Genomic DNA, 13,601 nt, shown 5'->3' with positions numbered 1-13,601 from the left:
ACACCACCAATTTGGATTGTTTTGCAAACTTTCTTGAAATTATGAAAAGAACAGGAAAAAAAAGCTAGAGACGTGAGAACCACCGAATAGCTTCATAATAGTGAAGAGGGTTAGCTGCACAAGACAAGAATGGACCAGTATTGCTAGAGTATAACACATTGCTATTTCTTAAACCATTTTCTCAAGCTCTCTGTACTCATGTTTATAGTCCAGACTATAAAGAATTAAACAAATCCGAGTAGAACAGCACAAAAAATTTAAAAAAAAAGGTAAACCTACCCCCACCAGACAGTGCATCCACACTTTTTGCCATAATATGTGTAATTCAAAATCGTGTATTTCCCCGCCCTGCTTCCACACCTTTACTGAGGAAGAATAAACACAATTGGACAAGACAACAGTTAAAGGCTAAGTGGCTACATATGAAAGCAGGTCAATATCTCCAATTTTCCCCACATCTCATCGATACTAGAGGTCAGCTCGTGCTTGCAGTTCTCCAATTCTCCCCTGCATAGACGCCTTCACTACCAATTTCTTCCTCTATTCTAAGAAGCTGCAAAGACAACGTGAAAGGTTACCACAAGTCAGCTGTATGCCTGTATTCATGCAGCGTGTACTCGCATATCCACAAATATAAAGAGTTCGACAGAAAGAAGGACCTGATTGTATTTAGTGAGACACTCTCCACGGCAGGGGGCACCGGCTTTGATTTGTCCAGCTGCAGCACCAACAGCCAGGTCAGCGATGAAAGAATCCTCAGTGTCTCCAGACCTATGTGACACCATCACACCCCAATGTGCATCCTTTGCCTGCTTCACCACTTCTATGGCCTCAGTGACAGTGCCCACTTGATTTACCTGCATATAAAAAAATACTATTAATATCCTGAACATAATAAGACACACAGCAGGTATACTAAGGGCCTCTTGTGAACATTGAAATTTGGCATGTGACAGTATATTTCCTGCCAAGACCTGAAAGAAATGCGTTCGAAATCCACAGTCAACAGAAGTCCAGAAAGAAATCAAGGGAGCAATGATTAAGAAGAAAAAATACATGCGCAATACAGCCTAGTAGTTTAATTGCAAGTTTCACACCCCCCCCCCCCCCCCAAAAAAAAACAAGTTTCTCGTCTCCCAGCAAATTTAAATAACAAATAGATTTGTCTGCATGCTACAGGTTGAATACCTCAACTCAGATCACACAAAACTTTCACTATAATGAATATTGAAAAGGAAGGGTCACAAAGATCACACAAAAGGAAGAATCAGCATGAGCATCCAGTCACTAAGATGACCATATTTAGTCAAAATAAGATATGCCAAATTCCAGGGTTCCTTATGTGGTATTGTTACTTGTCATTTTCGAACAGCTCCAAAAGTATGGATATATGTAACAAAAAAAATGCTCCAAAATCTTTTTCTAGAAAAAATACACAGATGGATGACTTGATACTTGCCTTAAGCACAAGAGCGTTGCAAGTGTACTCATTAACTGCCCGCTTAATGCGTTCGGGATCGGACATCAATAAATCATCCCCTGCAACCTATAAACATTTCATACCATGAGTTCCTCATGAAATAAAAAACAAAAATTTCAAGATAACAAAAATTACCTGGCACAGCTCTAGTGTGGTTAACTTTTTTGAGTGCTCCCAATCATCTTTGTCAAAGGGCTGCTCAATGGAGACAAGTGGGTACTCTAGTGGTCATATGGAGGAAGAAATCAGCGATTTTATATTTTTAACCATTTATGAAACTTAAAGATGTAAAAAAAATTGATGTCAAACCACAAGTCAGTGATACCTGAACAAAGCTGGCTATAGATTTCAATCATATCATCTGCAGTTTTGAAGTTCTGCCCTGATTTCTTTGTTGACTTGAACTCCAGATCATATTTCTTACCTGTAAAGAGATGGATGAGCGTACCATTGAGGGAACTGATTGGTATGGTAAATACAAACTACCCGAAAGCATTGACTATATATATTTTACCTATGTTTCAAGCTCACTATTTCTATGGTTCAAGATTCTACAGTATCTGATTATCAGGATGTAAGTAGAGTATGTAGCAGCATCATTACAAGATTTCTGCTAGATGGTCCTAGCAGCATGTTTTCAGTGGCACTGTTTTGGTGAACGGTAGAGACAATATTAAACAAAAAGATTACAGTATGAAATCAATGAGGCAAGCATGGATACGGCCCTAGAAACATTGCAAGTATGGAACGTAACTTTTTCAACATAATACACAAAGTGAACTCTTCCTTCAAATACAACCGAAGCACCGGAGTGAGGATATCCTATCACCAAATTTCAGTAGTCTATTTGATATTTAGATTCCAAGGACTAAGTTTTAACATTTCACAGTTCACACATGAGAAATACCACTGCTTTTCTACTCACCTACACAAAAATCAGTAGCAGCTACATCAATCGCCAATTTAATTCTTCCATTATATCCAGCCCTCTCTATTGCTGCAATCACAAGATCTAGGCCTTCAGATATGCTGAAAATTTATAAAAGCAACATAGATATGGCATTAGTGAAATCTACATGGAGATCCCTAAAAGGGAAAACAAGAAATGTGTGACATCAGAAAACGGTCAATTAGTTTCTTACTTGCCTGGAAATATTTGGAGCAAACCCACCATGATCTCCAATGTTGCAACTCTCTGCACCATATTTCTCCAAGATAATATCCTGTAATGTTAATTGGTAAGGAAATATCTACAAAACTGACCAAGTCTTTTCTGTCAGTCTGAAAAAACAGAACTAGTACGTGTAGAAAGGCCCAAGGTGTCAGTACTTTGCCTTAAGGGAAACCAACCGAAATGAATCAATAGTAGCTAAATTCAGAATGAAGAAAAGAAAAGAAGGCATCAGGAAAATAAGTGTGCAATATTAGGTTTTTATTGAACACAATTTTATGCTGTTTGATGAACATTATGATCCAAGTATGAGTGGAGAACAACATCCATGTTGCTGAGAACATGAGATTGTTAGAGTGAAGGCTACCTTGAGATGATGATAGGTCTCGGAACCCATCTGCATTGCTTCTTCAAAGTTCTTCGCACCAACAGGAAGGATCATAATTTCCTACAAATAAGAAAAGTTTACTTACTGCAGACTTATAGTTATTCATGTTGATAAGCTTGATATACATGAACCACCAACTATCTTAATATACTTTTGTTTAGGCAAAAGCTGACTCATGAACAAAATAAGGGAATAGTGCCTTCAACTTCTCAGATTCTACTAAGTTTTTTTAGTAAAAAAGAAGAAAAGTGCCCTCAGGAGCTTGCAGAGAACTTGGTTCTACAAGGCAATCCTAAAGGTTTGGAGGAATACCTGAATGGGGAGACCATTTCCAGCATGCTTTCCACCATTGATGACTGTAATGGCAGGGACAGGAATAGTAGTAGCGCTTTTGCCAACAAGATCTGCTATATGTTTGTATAGGGGAACCTGCACAGCAACAGGCATCCAAAGATCCAACCATAAGAATTATGTGCGGTGGCATCAAGACATTTTGACCTCAATTCCTATGATTTAGCAGATAACCAGCACCTCTTTTTCAGCAGCACCAGCTTTGCAAGCTGCAATCGATACTGCCAGCATAGCATTTGCTCCAAGCTCAGCCTGCATTTCGCAAGTATCATGGTTATTTCCATTTGGTACAAATCCATTTGCTAGAAATAAGGAGACGGATTAGTATACAAAGAATTTGATGCAGTAATTATCAGTAGAAACACAAAGTAGACAAATGACAAGAGCATAGCGTTATTTCCCAACAGTCAAATATAGCCAAACGAATTAATATCACATGCTGCCCCTAAAATTGAATATACCAATGTAAAGTATTGCTCGAGCATATAGAGTCATCAGTTGTTTGTGTTAGTCTACAACACCTTATAAAATGGGTTTGGCAATGTAGAATTCAGGAACAAAACTAACCGCAGAGCAGGATAAAAGAAAGGGTCTGCTAGAGCCGCACCTTGTGGCGCGCTTTGTCCAAGTCCATGATGGCCTGGTCGATCTGCGCCTGCTGCTGCGGATCCATCCCCACGAGCGCCTCCGACACCTTGTCGTTGATCACCCGCACCGCGTCGGCAACCGCCCTGGCGAGGATCTTCCGCCTCCCGGAGTCCCCTGCCGCGTCGGCGGCGGCCCCTTCGGGCGCGCCCGCGCCGGCCGCGGACGCTCGGTGCACGGCCTTGTTGGTGTGCAGCTCGACCTCCACGGCCGGCGCGCCGTGCCCGTCGAGGATCTGGCGAGCGCGCACCCTCGTGATCACGGCGGGCGCCGCGCGCCGCATGTGGCCCGCGATGAAGAGCACCGGGTCGGGGGCCTTGGCGCGGACCGCCGCGTTCACGGCCTCCTCGATCTTGCGCGAGAGCAGGTGCTTCTCTAGGTACTCCTGCACCGACATGGCTGCCGCAGCGGTGGGATCCTCCTGCTCCTCGCTACCTCACCACGCTCTCCGCTCGCCTCGAGGTGCGTGCGGCGAGCCGGCGACTCGCCTGAATCTGAAGTTCTGAACTACTCCGAGGAAGATGAAGGTCAGAGTAGTGTGCACGCGTGGACCCGATGTTTGTTGGGCCGTATAGTTGACTACTCTTTACGGCACAAAACTTGGCCCATGAGAGAAAATTTCACTACAAGCCCAGCGACTTCTGATCCAGAAGGGAGAGAGACGCACACACCACTCTGGATAGCTCTAGCACCTTCCCCATTCTCATTCCGGCCAGGCGGGCGGATCCAGCGGCGTCTTGTCCCAGCTCGAACACGTGAGAAGTCTCCAGAATCTACTACTTTCTCCTCCACTTCCATAGCTATCCTTTTCCTCTATAAAATCTCCCCTCGCCGCGGCGACAAGAACCCAAGAAACACTCCAAGCAAACGATCAGAAGCTAACCAAATCACTCGATCCTCACCCAAGAATCCTCGATTACTCAGAAACACCACTTCAGAAAACCCACCGACCATGTCGCTGATCCGCCGCAGCAACGTGTTCGACCCCTTCTCCCTCGACCTCTGGGACCCCTTCGAGGGCTTCCCCTTCGGCTCCGGCAGCAGCAGCCTCTTCCCCTCGTTCCCGCGCACCAGCTCGGAGACCGCGGCCTTCGCCGGCGCGCGGATCGACTGGAAGGAGACCCCCGAGGCGCACGTGTTCAAGGCGGACGTCCCGGGGCTGAAGAAGGAGGAGGTGAAGGTGGAGGTCGAGGACGGCAACGTCCTCCAGATCAGTGGCGAGCGCAACAAGGAGCAGGAGGAGAAGACGGACACCTGGCACCGCGTCGAGCGCAGCAGCGGCAGGTTCATGCGCAGGTTCCGGCTGCCGGAGAACGCCAAGACAGAGCAGATCAGGGCGTCCATGGAGAACGGCGTGCTCACCGTCACCGTGCCCAAGGACGAAGTCAAGAAGCCCGAGGTGAAGTCCATCCAGATCTCGGGCTAGACATCATCGTGCCTGCGTGATGAACCATGCTGCTGCCCTCTGGAGTCCGCCTGGGTCGTGCTGCTGGTGAAATAAAAATCGGGTTCGACGTTGTGGTCTCGTGTAGTGTCAAGAGTCCGCGTGATGGGCATGTCGTCCCTGCGTCCGTCATGGCATGGTTTGAATCCAGTTTGCGGTCATTAGTGTGTCTGTATTTAGTCTCCATCTGGTAACGAACTCCAATGTTGCTGTAAATTCTCTCTCGTTTTATTACCTGCTCATTGGTTTGGTAATTGATCGGAGTCATCGGAATGTAGTGGTACTGAAATCCTCAACTAATTTATTCACAATTGGCTACGTCACTTAGTTTTCGCAATCTTTGCATCTGTTGGATGTCATCTAAGAAACCCAGAACACTGGAAATTTAGCACGCCCGTCTCGTTGGAGCCTCGAAGATCCAATTTAGCATCAGAAGATAGTTCAGAATTCTCCTAAAAATTAAATCATTTGAGAAAAGAAAGTTCAATGAGCCCCCAACCTGAGTTATTAAAACGACGTAAAACGACGTTTTCAAGAGAAAGTGAAAACGTTTTTGTGAAATCGACGTTTAAACGTTAAAATGTCCATTTAAACGATAAAACATTTCGTTAAAATCTACCCACCCTCTATTCGTTTCGTCTATTCGTTTCGTTGTTTTATTGTTTTAATAACCCTGCCCCCCAAAGTGTGAGTGAGCCCATGCGTTGCAGTAATCTCATGCCCATCACTCTTTACGCAATGATAGATGAAAGCAGATCAAGCATGTAATGTAAAAATAAGATGTTAAATTAAATTTGGGAGAACATGAGAGCGCATCAAAATCAAAACTCACCAAATTAGTGACTTGTCGCTGAAGAATTTTGGACACTAATTTGTTCTAACAACACAATGCAGCAACTTCAGAATCGACTATCACGGCAATGTCCGTAAGCATCATTCAGTATAAGTAGGTTGATGCATTGCAAGGCAGAGCCAACTACCACGGCAATGTGACAAGAAATCATCAAGCTAGTATCCATCTTCGAAAATCCTATGGCTAACTGTAACATAAAATTAGCAAGAATTAACACAATGTTAGCAAGTAGTTCAGGACATGTGGAAGTGGAACTAGTTTCTACACAGGGACAGGGGCACATAGGCCCTGTTTGGGACCGTGTACGTGGGCCGCGCGTTCTGCCAACCTCGCTCGCCAGAGAATCGGGATTCTCTCCGCGATTTCCGATTACGGATTCTTAGTTCAAAAGGCTGCCGCATGCTGAAGTCGCGATGGAGGTAAGCGCGACGAACACAGACCGTTTGGCGGGATTTTCTTCCTTCTGCCGTTCTGACGGCTGAGAATCCGTTTATAAGCGGAAACAAACAGGGCCATAGTATGCGCGCTGGGCTTATTTTGGCGCTTTTTTCTTTTTTATATTATTTAAAAAATAAAAAATTTAAAAATATATGTCCGTTTTGAAATATTTCAAAAATACCCCCGGTCGCCCCCCATAGGGCGACAGGCCCTAAGTGTATTTTTTTTAAATTCGCAACGAGGTCTCTGGAAAAAAAAGGCTTGTCGCCCCCAACGGGCGACAGGCCTGTCGCCCGTTGGGGGGGGCAACAGGGTCCCCTCCTCCTATATAAGCCCTGGTCGCCATATGCCGCCATTCCATTTGTCATTTGAGCCAAAAAATTCAGGAAAAAAGTGAGGGGTGAAGAGAAGAAAAGCGGCGAAGCTCTGCCGAATTGCGTACTTGTGATCTACCGGTAACTTCCATATGAATCCATTGATATTGTATAACAATTTAATTTAATTAACGGATTAGCTGAATTAGATTTGGTGCTTTAGAACACTCGTTTAGTATTACAATTTCAGTAGTATTACATACTTGTTTTTAAATTAATTATGAATTAGAATAGAATTATGAAAGTACCTTATTGATATTGCAGCATAAGGCAATGGCTGCATTCAATTGTGGAGGATTTTCATAGACCGAAGAAAAATCTAGTATAATACTTGATATCATGACCCATCTTGTTATCAGTAAGAAGTTGGATCTGTTAGCGGATGGTACGATAGAGATGGTGTTGTCCAAAGTAGTAGAGTTTAAAGATTTCACATTATTTCGAGGTATTACGACGCAAGATGTAAAGGGACACCTGCTAGAACGTCGGAAGATATACATGAGAGTATGTGAACTAGCGAATCATCCTGATATCATTGGATTCTTACAAAGTTCTTGTAAGATATGGATGCGGCCAGAGGTGTATGAGATGCACATTAAGGTAACTCTCATTCAGTTGTAATCCCGTCCGTCATTTCGAATCCATATTTATGAAACAGTAACAATGTTTCTTAATTATATGCTAGGATTACCCCGAGGACACGGAGTTGATTAACAAAACGATACCAAATTTCCGTAAATTGGTATGTATCTTCGGTGGACTTATGCCGCAAACTAGACGAAGGAGGTGGATAAGATCTTCAGATAATAGTACTTGGCCTGCGCAAGAACAGATGCCCGGAGGTTCGTCGAGTCATGCTTCAGCACCTCAACCACCAACTTGTGTTAACTGGGATGACGACATGGATGACTTCATGCCCCCCCAAACCATGGCCTCCAACACATGATGTTCCTCCCCCTTTACATGAACCTAGAATCAGAAAAGAGACAAAGGGAAAGGCAAGAGGTTCGTCAAGTCATGTTGCACCACCTGCAGCATAAACTTGTGTTAACTGTGATGACGACATGGATGACTTCATGCCCCCCAAACCATGGCCTCCAACACATGATGTTCCTCCCCCTGTACATAAACGTAGATCCAGAAAAGAGAGAAAGGGAAAGCCAAGAGGTTCGTCGAGCCATACTACACCACCTGCAGCACCACCATCTGTCAACTGGGATGACGACCTAAATGATTTCATGACATGATCTATAACATATGATGTTCATTGGTTTAAGATGTATTATGCTTGTATGTATGTCTCGTACCAAACTTGCATTCACTGGACATGTACATAATGTCGAGTTTGGATCGTACTTAGTCGTAATGGAGCATCGAAGTATAAACATACAATCTATTGTATGTAATGGAAAATACGAGAGTGATCAGAGGCGAACGTTGAAGTGTATAAATAAGCGGTCCACAGCTATCTCATTATAAATAAACATCAGATATATCTAACAACCCCTAGGGCGTCGGACCCTCTTAGCCCTCTGCTGGGCACGGACATGGCCCTCGGAGCTTTTCATGTGACTAGAATACTAAAAAGCACACATTTAATTAATATAACGATAAGAAATAAGAACTAAGAAATGCATTACATAATGTGAACCATCAAATTTTACATCATAATACAACGATAATGAAACACACATCACACATGCAGTAGCATGGTAGAACCCGTTGCAAACTACGGTAAACAGATTCCGGACTAACCTAACATGCCTTAGGTAATTTAAAAAAAAACAGAACAAACACAACGATGCAGCAAGTCACTAGCACTAGGGTAGTCCTAGTAGCCGTACCCCCACGTAGCAAACTGCGTTGAGCCTTCTCCGCAGTATGCACCCATTGCAGGTGGTGCATGCGGTGGTGCCTGAGGCGCAGGGCCCTTCTTCTTGTGACAAGGGCAGTTGTAGTAAGGAATAGTGCATGGTTCATCTTGTGAACCGCCAGCATTGCTGGTATCATCAACTTCGTCGTCTTTGTTACCCTCGTTCACTTCCTCATAATGGTTCACCTTGCATTCCAGATCAAAGATCTTTATCTGGAGGTACTCGATGAACTCCTGAACAGAATCAATTGGTGCAAGATCGACCCAACTAGTAAAACCACAGTTTTCTGGAGCATCGGAAGACTGCAAAACAAATTTCATGAAGGTGTCTAATTGAAGATAAAGAAATGAAACAACCGAGTATTACCCATGCGTGTGGACATTTCAAGAAACGCTGACCGCCATCCATCCCGTCGGTGCACATCTGCACTAAGTCGTCCTCACCATGTCTGCATTTTGGCCACGGTTCTCTACGGTTATCGTATTGTCGAAGAGGAGTTTCATTGGTAAATTCACATGCCGCAATGAGATGAGAGCATGGCAAATGCAATAACTTAGGCTTCATGCAGGAGCAGAAGGCTTTGCCATCTACTGTAATCAAACTCTCCTGTACCACCCTATCTCTACGGATACCACGATCAGTTCTATCCTTGCATGTAGACTCTTCCTCGATCCTAAGAGGGCGCTTCTTCAGTGGAAGATACTGATCCATCAAGTCATCCTCGGTCTGAGTACCAACATCCCAATGGATTTCCATGGGTTATTCTTCTTCTCTCCCAAGTCCTCTCATCCGGGCAATCCATGTGCGTCCTCTTCCTTCAGTCGGCGGGAAAAATCCCATAGGAGTCCTCTGAAGATGGTGCCTGTAGATCACACGTAGACGCCGCAGGGCTTTACGGGCCGCTTTCCGATAGGTGTCCGGGAAACGAAAACCATTGGTGGAGATGAACCAAGGGTCCACATCAGGGTAGCGGGTGCTTCTTGCTATGAAGATCATCAGGTCACACTGAAGAGTGCCCTTGGAGTCGTACTCCCGATAGAGAAACTCTGGTGGGTCCACAACTCCGATGCGTTCCAGGCTGAGTATCAACAACTTAGGAAGGCCGGGCTTTGCGTAACAGATTCTGCCGATCCATCCATTGTCAGCCATCTGGAACAGGGCAAGAACCAGTGGTGAGTGTTTGTGTGAAGAAAAGATAAAGGAAAGAATAAACCTAGTGTGGAAAGGCCTAAAACGGGGTTTCGCTCCTAGGGTCACGTCCTACGGCTAACCTACGGCTCTGATACCACCTGAAGCGTCCCCTCATAAGAGAGAACTTAAATGTGATACAAAACACTAGTCTCAGGAGGCTGATGCCACATTTATTACATCAGATGGTTCAAAACCGTACAAACCTTGGAGGACACTCGATACAGATAATAATAATAAGTAACCAAGTTACGACATAACACCAGACCGCAAACCACATGGGGTCTAGCACGGGCTCAGAGTATTGCGACAGCGAAGGCATCTCGAACAGGGCCGATTCCACAGGCAAGGTTGGGTGTAGAACGATAACCCTACTCAGCGTCGTCTGGCACGAAGTCTGGGTCTTCTTCTGTAAAAAGTAAGAGTGGGGTGAGTACAAACGTACTCAGCAAGTCTAACCACACCCACGGAGGGGGGTTATATCAGAATAATATGCATAGGTAAATCAAGGATAAGGTTACGGTTTAATTTACAGAAAAAAATGATGCTTTATGCAGGGGTTCATTCAACAGAAAACCTTTTTAGAAAAATTAGTTTTTGTAGAAACACAGAGTTCAAGTTTTTTTTAACTGCTACCGGACTCCCCGTCCGTCGTAGCACATGGCACAACTGCCGGACACAATTCCAAAACAACTCACACCAGCCCATCCCAAAGAAACACTAGTTATGTGACCACACCGTAATTCGCCCAATACCGTGGGCACGAACTATTCGAATAGATTCTTAACTCTACAGAGGTGTGCAACTTTACCGTGGGCTGGAACTAAGTTAAAAGAGGCGTGGTAAAGTTTCGGGTTGATCCGTGGTCGTTTGGCGCATGAAATGATAGATTAATCAAAGGTTTAGGGGTTAGATAGTGGTCCAGGGACCTGTTTGTAAGTTTCTCTGGGGTAGAAAGGGCTTGGTTGTAATTTTCTAAGAATGCTTGGGCCTATTAGAAAAGTGTAGGGGTCTAATCATTATTAAGTTTAAATAGCGGAGGGTTTAATTGCAAAATAAGAAAACAGGAAGGGTTCTTTTGGTTAAAAGGGTGGGGGTTCTTTACTGAATAGAGGAAAGGGGAGGGGTTTTGGGCTAAACGGCCCTTTCTTCCTCCTCTCTCCATGGGAAAACAGGGGAGGCGGTCAGGGGGGCGTCGGCGGCGCTCAGCCGGCGGCCCTGGGCCTCGGGAACGGCCGGATTAAAGGGGGAAAGGGGAAGGGCGACGTGGGAGGTCGATCCCCTCCCTTGATTTGAGGAAAGGTGGCCCGTAGGGGCAGTTCTACGGCGGCGGGTGGCGGTAGGCGGTGGCGAGCATGGGGGCGGCGCCACTGAGCTCGTCGGCGGGCCGGTCCTGGGGAAAAAGGAGGAGGGGGTCTCGAGGAGCCCAAAGCCTACCTTGGCTCGGGCCGTGGTGCTGCCGGGAGGGGAGCTCCGCGGTGGCTGTCGCTCGGGAGCGGCGGCAATGGCGAGTGGCGGCGCTCGGAGGTCAGAGGGGTGGCTGTGGAGCTCGGGGCTGGGGATGTGGTGCGGAGGAGCGGCGCCGGGGCCCTTTATAGGCGCGAGAGGCGGTGGAGGTTCGGCGGGTCGCGGCGGAGGCCGGCGACCGAGTTAATGGCGGTGGGGCTGGCTCGGCGCTGTGCGGCCGTCAACGGTGGGCGGGCGCGCACGGCGAGGGGACACGACGCTGCGGCCAGGCGGCGACCGTCGTAGGCGTCGCTGTGCCGGAGTCGCCGCCGCTGTGCAGCGTCAACGGCGGTCGGCCCATGTCGTGGCGTGCGCGGGCCGGGGTGGAGCACGGCGCGCGGGCGAGCGGGGCCGGACGGAGTGGTGCTGCGCGCGTGCGCGTCGCGGCATGCAGGCCGATGGCCACGGCATGGCGCGGCTTGACGTGGCGAGCGCGTGCCTAGGAGGCGAGCAAGCGTGCGTAACAGAGCGGCCGGGAGCGGGGTGGGGTGGTGCGCCCCAGCGCGCCCCGTGCGCGGGCGGGCGGCTTTCTGGGGTCGGCGGCACGCGGTTGCGGGGCGAGGTCGGCGTGCGCGCGGGGCAGGCGGCGGTGCCAGAGGCGACGCGGCGGGCGCGTGCTTGCGACAGCGCGGCGTGGCGCGACGGGGTGTGCGGGCTGGGCAGGCGGGGCACGGCATGGGGCGCGCGCGGCCGTGGGGCGAGGTCGGGGACTGGGCGGCGCTGGAGTGGTCGAGCGGGGAGCGAGAGAGAGAGGAAGGGGGGCCCAGGCCAACCGGAGCGGAGCATGCCGAGCGGGGAGGGGCAGCGCGGTCGGGCCGCGCACGGGAGTAGAGAGGGAGGAGGAGGGAAGGAGAGGGAGAGAGAAAAAGGAAGAAAAGAAAAGAGAAAAGAAAAAAAAATGGAAAAAGAGAAATGGGGAGAGAGAAAGAGAGAAGGAGACAGTGGGATTCGCGGCGTCACCGATGCTCGGTCGGTCATGCGCGGTGCCTGGGTGAGGGTCGATGGGGAAACAGGGTGCTGGATACGGGTGTCGGGTCAGGTCCTTCAGGAATCGAAAGATCGGAACAGGGAGAAGTTCCGGGAATTAGGGCGGACTTTGAGCTCAATGATGGAACACTAGATTTTGAAAATAAATATCGCACGATTTAATTTATCGGATTTTTTTTGGGATGTTACAAACCTACCCCACTTAAAATGAATCTCGTCCTCTAGATTCGGCTGGCTCCTAAATAGATGGGGAAATTCCTTCTTTAGGGCATCTTTGCGTTCCCATGTCGCTTCTTCTACACCGTGTCTGCTCCATTGGACTCTGCAGATTCGCACTTCGGAGTTTCTGGTCCTCCTGGTGACAGTCTCTAGAATCTTGATCGGTATTTCCTGGTACCGCAGGTCTGGCTGTAAATCTATTGTTTCTACTGGCACGTGCTCTGCCTCGGGTACCCTCAAACACCTTCTTAATTGCGAGACATGAAAGACTGGATGGATATCCGACATTTCCTCCGGTAGCTCTAGGCGATATGCTATTGTCCCAACTTTCTTTATAACTTGGTATGGTCCAATGTATCGGGGAGCCAACTTTCCTTACCTGAAATCTTTGGGTTCCTCGAATAGGTGACACCTTGAGATACACGAAATCTCCTGGGTTGAAATTTATTTCCCGTCTTTTCTTGTCGGCGTAGCTCTTCTGTCGAGACTGGGCCGCTTTTAGCTTTTCTCTAATCTCGGCGACTCTTTCTTCTGCTTCCTTTATGAGTGCGGGGCCGACCAGGGCTCGTTCTTCAACTTCTGACCACATCAGTGGTGTTCTGCACTTTCTTCCGTAGAGGGCTTCGAACGGTGGCATGCCTAAACTTGCTTGGTACCCGTTGTTGTACGAGAACTCGGCGTAG

At 47.3% G+C, this 13,601-nt stretch overlaps 2 protein-coding genes across 3 annotated transcripts; one reads left to right on the top strand and one right to left on the bottom strand.

Moving 5' to 3' along the window:
* Positions 1-140: 140 nt before the first annotated feature.
* Positions 141-4,613, bottom strand: LOC120652901 (cytosolic enolase 3-like). 2 transcript variants are annotated; one of them, XM_039930840.1, is made up of 11 exons: positions 3,998-4,613; positions 3,571-3,642; positions 3,352-3,468; positions 3,019-3,099; positions 2,627-2,703; positions 2,406-2,509; positions 1,806-1,904; positions 1,616-1,701; positions 1,460-1,546; positions 660-974; positions 141-553 (listed from the first exon to the last, which is right to left on the bottom strand). In XM_039930840.1, the coding sequence occupies exons 1-11, from the start codon at positions 4,430-4,432 to the stop codon at positions 476-478; spliced, it is 1,551 nt and encodes a 516-aa protein (XP_039786774.1). In that variant the 5' UTR covers positions 4,433-4,613; the 3' UTR covers positions 141-475. The 2 variants fall into 2 exon arrangements, with proteins under 2 accessions (XP_039786774.1, XP_039786775.1); XM_039930841.1 differs by having other exon boundaries at positions 660-857; positions 3,998-4,583.
* A 121-nt stretch (positions 4,614-4,734) lies between these two features.
* Positions 4,735-5,802, top strand: LOC120652902 (17.9 kDa class I heat shock protein). Its single transcript, XM_039930842.1, has one exon. It carries the CDS (start codon positions 4,988-4,990, stop codon positions 5,459-5,461), a length of 474 nt encoding a protein of 157 aa, XP_039786776.1. The 5' UTR covers positions 4,735-4,987; the 3' UTR covers positions 5,462-5,802.
* Positions 5,803-13,601: the final 7,799 nt, after the last annotated feature.

The sequence above is a fragment of the Panicum virgatum genome, chromosome 9K, assembly GCF_016808335.1.
Source record: "Panicum virgatum strain AP13 chromosome 9K, P.virgatum_v5, whole genome shotgun sequence".
Lineage (NCBI taxonomy): Eukaryota > Viridiplantae > Streptophyta > Magnoliopsida > Poales > Poaceae > Panicum > Panicum virgatum.
This window is presented reverse-complemented; position numbering and strand designations above follow the sequence as displayed.

What these genes read in the sequence shown, in the direction of transcription:
- LOC120652901 (XM_039930840.1), bottom strand. Translation starts at nt 4,432, where the DNA reads ATGTCGGTGCAGGAGTACCTAGAGAAGCACCTGCTCTCGCGCAAGATC. An exon ending in TGCTACTGATTTTTGTGTAG is followed by an intron (nt 1,905 to 2,405) that starts GTGAGTAGAAAA and finishes ATCTCTTTACAG; the next exon opens with GTAAGAAATATGATCTGGAG. An exon ending in GCAACGCTCTTGTGCTTAAG is followed by an intron (nt 975 to 1,459) that starts GCAAGTATCAAG and finishes CATTTCTTTCAG; the next exon opens with GTCTTGGCAGGAAATATACT.
- LOC120652902 (XM_039930842.1), top strand. Translation starts at nt 4,988, where the DNA reads ATGTCGCTGATCCGCCGCAGCAACGTGTTCGACCCCTTCTCCCTCGAC.